The sequence below is a fragment of the Phyllopteryx taeniolatus genome, chromosome 10 (genome assembly GCF_024500385.1).
Source record: "Phyllopteryx taeniolatus isolate TA_2022b chromosome 10, UOR_Ptae_1.2, whole genome shotgun sequence".
Taxonomy (NCBI): domain Eukaryota; kingdom Metazoa; phylum Chordata; class Actinopteri; order Syngnathiformes; family Syngnathidae; genus Phyllopteryx; species Phyllopteryx taeniolatus.
The window spans coordinates 24,233,199-24,239,263 of record NC_084511.1 but is presented as its reverse complement, the minus strand read 5'-3'; the positions used below and the strand labels follow the sequence as shown (position 1 = coordinate 24,239,263).

Genomic DNA, 6,065 nt, shown 5'->3' with positions numbered 1-6,065 from the left:
AGAGGCGGCGGAGGAGAACGTGTACGACCGCAGTCCTCGGGAAACTGCATAACAGGCGAACGCGAGAGGGAGCAGAAGCAGGAATGAGCCACAGCTAGCGGCGGGGGGCTAAGGAAGGGGCGAGCCGTAATTCCACTTCTCCCAGGCTGGACATAAAAACTCGAGTAGGGGGGGGGGGATTCTTTGTGCGCGACGAGACCTCCCCGAGACTACGACTGGCTCGCTAGGCCACCGGTCCGTCGCCGCGTCGGCTCATATTTTCGACGTCTTTGGGGTCGAAATGGAGCGACATGTCCTGGTGGTTGGTGCCTTTCTCTTGTTTCGGGGGTTGTTTATTATTATCATAAGCCAACTGACGGTATGGCGAAGACGTCTTGCGTCATCGTGACGCAACCCGGAATCAGGAAGTGTAAAAAGACGTGCGACTTGTGTACGACTCCATCTTTGTAAGGTCAGTTTTTATTTTTTTTAAATTTATTATTATTTTTTTTTAAAGAAATTACATCATTATGTGGGTTTTCCCAAATTGTTTTAAAATCTTAATCTTATTACATGTAAACTTCAGCCTTTGTAGAAAGTAATTGAAAAAACATTTAAAGAAAACATCCCAAAAAAATAATTCATATGCCATATTTCTGCTATAATTCTGGCATATCGTAAATAGAAATAATTTGGTAATCCCAATTGATTTAAAACAGGAAAAGATTCTGATTTCATATCAGATGGTGAGGGGAACAAACTATTGTATGTGTACGCAAATGTATGATTTCGACAGTAAAAAAAACAAATACACCAATAATCAAGTAAGGGCATCAATAAGTATGATAGGTGTGGTGGAGTCTCTATATTGATATACAGAATGCATTTACAGAATTGCACTCATTACATCCACCATTGCCACCCCAACAACAACAATAGAGCAGCAGACACTGTGGGCTCCTTTAATTGGATAATAATCACCGTGACACACAGTGTATGCTGTAGTATTCCAGGTAGGCTGTGGATTGCAATGTAATCTGGGATTTGGTGGCTCAGTGCTGAGTGGTGTGGAAAACCAGGGGACGACCCTGGTATGTGTAGGAGGGCTGATTGCATAGGGGGAGTGTTATGTAATACTCCATGATTACAGTGTCTACCAATTAGAGATGTGTATGATTAGGGCTGTGACTCAGTTATTAGAGCGGGTCGTCCGCTAATGGAAGGGTCGGCGGTTTGAATCCCGGCTCCGACTGTCTGCTGTCCAAGGGTCCTCGGGCAAGACACTGAAATCTAAATTGCCTCCAGGGTCGACATTGTAAGTGAGAAACTGTTCTCATTTGCCTTACCTGCTTAAACAAAGGCAAAGGAAGGGTTTCCATTCTGTGGGTTGGGCCCACTCTGTCGCCTTCTTTATCATTCATTTATAATTCAGCGTTTTGAGAATGAAATAAAAAAGTTTAGTAAGTTTGGGTCCACCAAAGGGGCAAACATGTTTATTAGAAAAAGCTTAGGAAAGCTTATTGTACTATAGAAGACTGTTGCTTTCTCTTCAGTGAGACAAAAAAAAGTTGTTCTTGTCTACTTGCAGTATATTATTTCATGCAAAAAAAAAAATCCCCCAACCTACTGGCTTCATAAAAGTTTAAAATCATCAGTCAACAGTGACGAAAACATTAATGTAGCTATGCATTTAAAATACCTTACACAGTGGTGCTTTTCTTCAGTTCAATTTGTTCAGTGACCTTGCTTGTAACTTAAAACACCCGTATCTCAAATCATCTTTCCCCATTGAAATGAATGGCAATATCATTTATCCGTTCCAGCCTCCGCAAAAATGCTGGCTTTTTTTACGTTATTTAATAAGGAAAATAGTACGATAAAATATTTTACGTCATAAAAACATATAGTAATAATGTAACAGTTTGTGCATTATGATGAATTCATTGTGGTGCCCCGTGTTGTGCACGACTTGGCCAGTATAATACAGTCGTGCAAACACAAATGAAGAAGACTTTCACAACTACTGTAAGTAACTCAGTAACCACAGTAATATTTGTCACTTTTCGAAAGGTATAAAGAAAATATGCCTGAAAGTATTGTTATATTGTCTACATGTGTTGCTCCACCGTTTGTCTTCAAATATATGTTGCTACAAGGGTTATAACACAGCGACTATTGATGCAATTCATTCGAATGTGAACAAGCAGTATGGAAAATGGATGGATGGATGGACATTTTCCGAATTCTCCTGACCTTTGCTGGCTGAGAACCAACTTCTTATTGTCTTACAGCGGCGGCCATTCAAAGTCAAGTTTCAGTGGGCAAATACGGAGAGAGCACTCCTCCAAAAGTGTCAACTCCCTCATCGCACACCTCAAGCTGTTGTGCACTCCTCTCCTAAGGTCATCTCATCCTCTTCTCTTTCTCGTGGCAGGATTACCATTCTGTTCATTATCAACGCCCAAACTCGCACACTGACAGCGGGAACAAAGCAGGGAGGATCTTTATGGAGCCCCAAAGGCCATCAGGCTACTAACAAGTGGAGTTCTGTCAGGAATACTGTGGAGTGATTGGCAGGCTGGTGAATGCAAGGTAAGAGGGGAGAAATGAATTCATTTAAGTTTATTTTCTGCTGTCTTATGGTACAGAAAACTCATAAGAGTAGCCCATTCGTATGCCCTCGATATACTGCGGATCAGCTACTGCAGATTTAGTCCATTGCAAAAAAATTTCCTGTATTAATATTGCGCATAATTCACCATATTGCGGGATTTTGAGTGTATGCTGTCATTTGTTTGTGGTAAAATAAATGCTTCCTAGCCTCAAACATTAAAACTGTAAAATAATAATAATAATAATAAATTAAAACACATATTACAAGGAATAAAGTGTACAGTGTAGAATAGTACTGTGCATTACTTTATGCTGAAGAGTACAGAAGTATTTATAAGATTATTGTAGAGATTAATAGGCGTGTGGGATGGATTAATAAGACTCTGGGGACGTTCATACTGCTTTAAAATATGTATAAATAATTTTTAAAAACAAAAAACGTGGTCACTAATTTGTGGATTTCACCTATTGCTGGGGTGAACCGGAACCTAACTCCCGCGATAAACGAGGGATTACTGCATTATTATTATTATTATTTATATGCCTTAATGTCAAATGTGTCACATGTTTGCGTCGCTTGTTGCTAGGCAGATTCCAGAGGGTTCAAGGGAAGGAAATATCCATCCATCCATTTTCCACATTCCGAAAACATGGAGGCTCCAGATCACCCGTTACCCTAATGAGGACCTAAAAGGTGCTACGTAAAATGAATGTATGAGTGGATTTTTCCTGGTCACAACCTGATTTTCTGTGGTCACTTGTTGCTAGGCAGAATTCAGAGGGCTCTATCATAACTTCCCCACAGCCAAGGGAAAAAACTTGTCACCACGAGGCTGTTTGAATGACAAATTTGGGGACACAGTGCTAACATTTCACAATCACTGCTCTGTATTGAATATAAAATACAGTGGTACCTCGACTTATAAGTTGAAGAAAAAAATCAAACAAGTAACAGCTCGTAAGATGAAAAACTCAAAAAAGTTGAGGACTCGTAAAACAATTTACCACCGTACCTATCAGGAAGAAGCCCTGTGATTGACTGGCGAGTCATCCGGGGTGTATCCTCCCTCTCGCCCAAAGTCAACTGGGATAGGCTCCAGTTCACAGAAAGACCCTAATGTGGATAAATGCTATGGAAAATGGATGGATCTTTTTTTTTTTGGGGGGGGGGGGGAGGGAGGACAATCCCATCTGGTGGGGCACTGCCCCTGAAGTAGGGGTGTCAAACTAATTTTTGTCACGGGCCACATCGTTTTCATTTCTCTTGGAGGGCCGTTATGGCTGTGAACCCATATGAATGAATGTATGATCGCCTCATATTATTACATATACACAAATTGATGGATAACTACTTTTGAAATCAGAAGCCAGTAAAAACTTTGTTCGACTACAGTATTATTTAAATTATTTTAGAAAGCGGATCAGTAACAAACAAAATGCTTGCAATATCTCAACAATTTTAAAGGTGAAGACAATTTGCAATTTTGGTATTTATGCAAGAAACATAAAGTGGATGCGCATGAGTTGGTTTCGCGGGCCACATAAAATGATGTGGCGGGCCGAATGTGGCCCCCGGGCCACCAGTTTGACACTAGTGCCCTAAAGGGACCTTTCCATTGAAACAGTTTCTTTCCCAGATGTTTCCGTGGTCAGCCGTATTCTCTCTGGAACCCAAAGTGCCAGGCCAGCGCACCAGTGAGGAGTTGGTCACCAACACGCTGATGCTGGAGCTGGGCGCCATGGTCAAGCGTACCGAGCGCATCCGCCTGGAACGGGCCGCGGAGGGCCAGCGCCGCCGCCGGAGTAGTAGTTGTAGTTCTTCCTCCACGGCAAACTACAGCTGGTTGGCCAACGCGCCCAACTCGCAACCCTACCAGCTGATGCCCAATGACCTGCTGGAGCTGCAGGAGCTCTGCGCCAAGGTGCCACCCAGCCAGTGCGGCCCTGTCATTGTCAGGTGAGAGAAAGAGGGGTCCAGTATTAGCTAGTCGCGGGGGATCGGAACTGAGCTCTGCCACAAACAGTGAAAAAATGCAAGTAGTTGACACCCAGCTAATTAAAAAAAATAATTGCTATAGTTGAAACCATAAATGCAGTCAACTCCCACTATTTGCGGGTGATAGTGGGGGCCGACCACGAATAGCAAAAATCCATGAATAAGCAGCATGACTTTGAAGAGCACATTGATCCTGATGGTCATCAAAGTGAGAATCAAACTGTGGATTGCAGCTCACATAAAGGCATCAACAGGATACTTTTCACTCATTCATTTCAATAGCAGGAGCCTCTCTTAATATTTTTGCTAGAATCAAAGACCACCCACAACAGATTAAGTTCATATTTACTGTTGTGGCAATCTCAGAGACATGGCTATGTGACACAAACACAAATACTGAGATTTAATGTAATGTTTTAGAAGGGGTTGTCAGCATGAGTTTAGTAGGGGGATTTCCAAGATCTTCTTGCTTGGATGACTTGGAGAGTCTTCCTTCCCGCTTCAGGTTCAGGAGGCTGGTGTCTCAGATGGAACCGGAGGTCTACGAGGTCCCGCGTCTGTTTCGCTCGGTGCTCCGCGACTGCCTGGAGGAGATGACAGGAGGTGTGCAACACAGCATGCTGATGAAGCAGGAGCGCAGCAAGAGCCTCTCCTTCGTCACATTCCGCAGCAAGTTCCGAACGGGCTACTTCTTCGGGGGAAGCGGCCCCAGGGGGTCCAGGGGCGACCTGGAGCAGCAGGTGGATTGGTCGGATGAGGAGGGGGCAGAGGAGGACGACGACGGAGGAGAAGGAGAGGAAGAGGCCATCAGGGCCCGCATCAGGAAAGGGAGGAGCAGGAGCATGCCGGACATCACACCTTTGGAGCAAAGTGCACACGGATGAACGAGATGAGGAGGAGGAGGAAGAGGTGGTGCTATAGGATGGAGGAGGGTAGGGCCAGAGAATTTTACAGTAAATGCATGAGTTTATGTACTGTATATTGAACTCTAGACATTTGTGAGGAAATAGACATACTGACTGTACTATTTGAATAAAGACTGCATGTTTTATATTTGGTCGTTTTAAATGTCTCCTCAATCAGAAAGATTTTGATTGAATTACAGAAATGCGTGGATTAAAACATAACAAAAAATAGCTATAATAGAAATGTAGTATAAAATATGCACTTACAATAAGATGTAATGAAATATGAGGAAATATATTGATTTTATACGGAAAAAAATTAATATAAATGTATATAATTACAATACTGTATATATTACTCTAACTGCGCTGCATACTGAGAGGTCTTAATATTAGTTATGGCCAACTTAGTGCTGTTAACATCACTGGCAACAAATGTAATATAACAACTAATTATCACTACAATAGTGTATTTGAAAAGTCTGTTGTGGCCCATGAATATTTTTATAATAAATGAGATATTTCTGAGTTATCTTTGCTAGAATTCAGTGTCATCACTACGGTGTGAAAGA

General features: G+C 42.3%; 1 protein-coding gene across 4 annotated transcripts; it reads left to right on the top strand.

Moving 5' to 3' along the window:
- The first annotated feature begins 306 nt into the window (after positions 1 to 306).
- On the top strand, positions 307 to 5,641 carry zgc:162144 (RD3 domain-containing protein). 4 transcript variants are annotated; one of them, XM_061788053.1, is made up of 4 exons: positions 307 to 446; positions 2,414 to 2,571; positions 4,230 to 4,549; positions 5,094 to 5,641. In XM_061788053.1, the coding sequence occupies exons 3-4, from the start codon at positions 4,230 to 4,232 to the stop codon at positions 5,470 to 5,472; spliced, it is 699 nt and encodes a 232-aa protein (XP_061644037.1). In that variant the 5' UTR covers positions 307 to 446; positions 2,414 to 2,571; the 3' UTR covers positions 5,473 to 5,641. The 4 variants fall into 4 exon arrangements, with proteins under 4 accessions (XP_061644037.1, XP_061644035.1, XP_061644038.1 ...); XM_061788051.1 differs by having other exon boundaries at positions 314 to 451; XM_061788054.1 differs by having other exon boundaries at positions 314 to 451; positions 4,218 to 4,549.
- The last annotated feature ends 424 nt before the right edge of the window (positions 5,642 to 6,065 follow it).

What these genes read in the sequence shown, in the direction of transcription:
- zgc:162144 (XM_061788053.1), top strand. Translation starts at nt 4,230, where the DNA reads ATGTTTCCGTGGTCAGCCGTATTCTCTCTGGAACCCAAAGTGCCAGGC. An exon ending in TGCGGCCCTGTCATTGTCAG is followed by an intron (nt 4,550 to 5,093) that starts GTGAGAGAAAGA and finishes TTCCCGCTTCAG; the next exon opens with GTTCAGGAGGCTGGTGTCTC.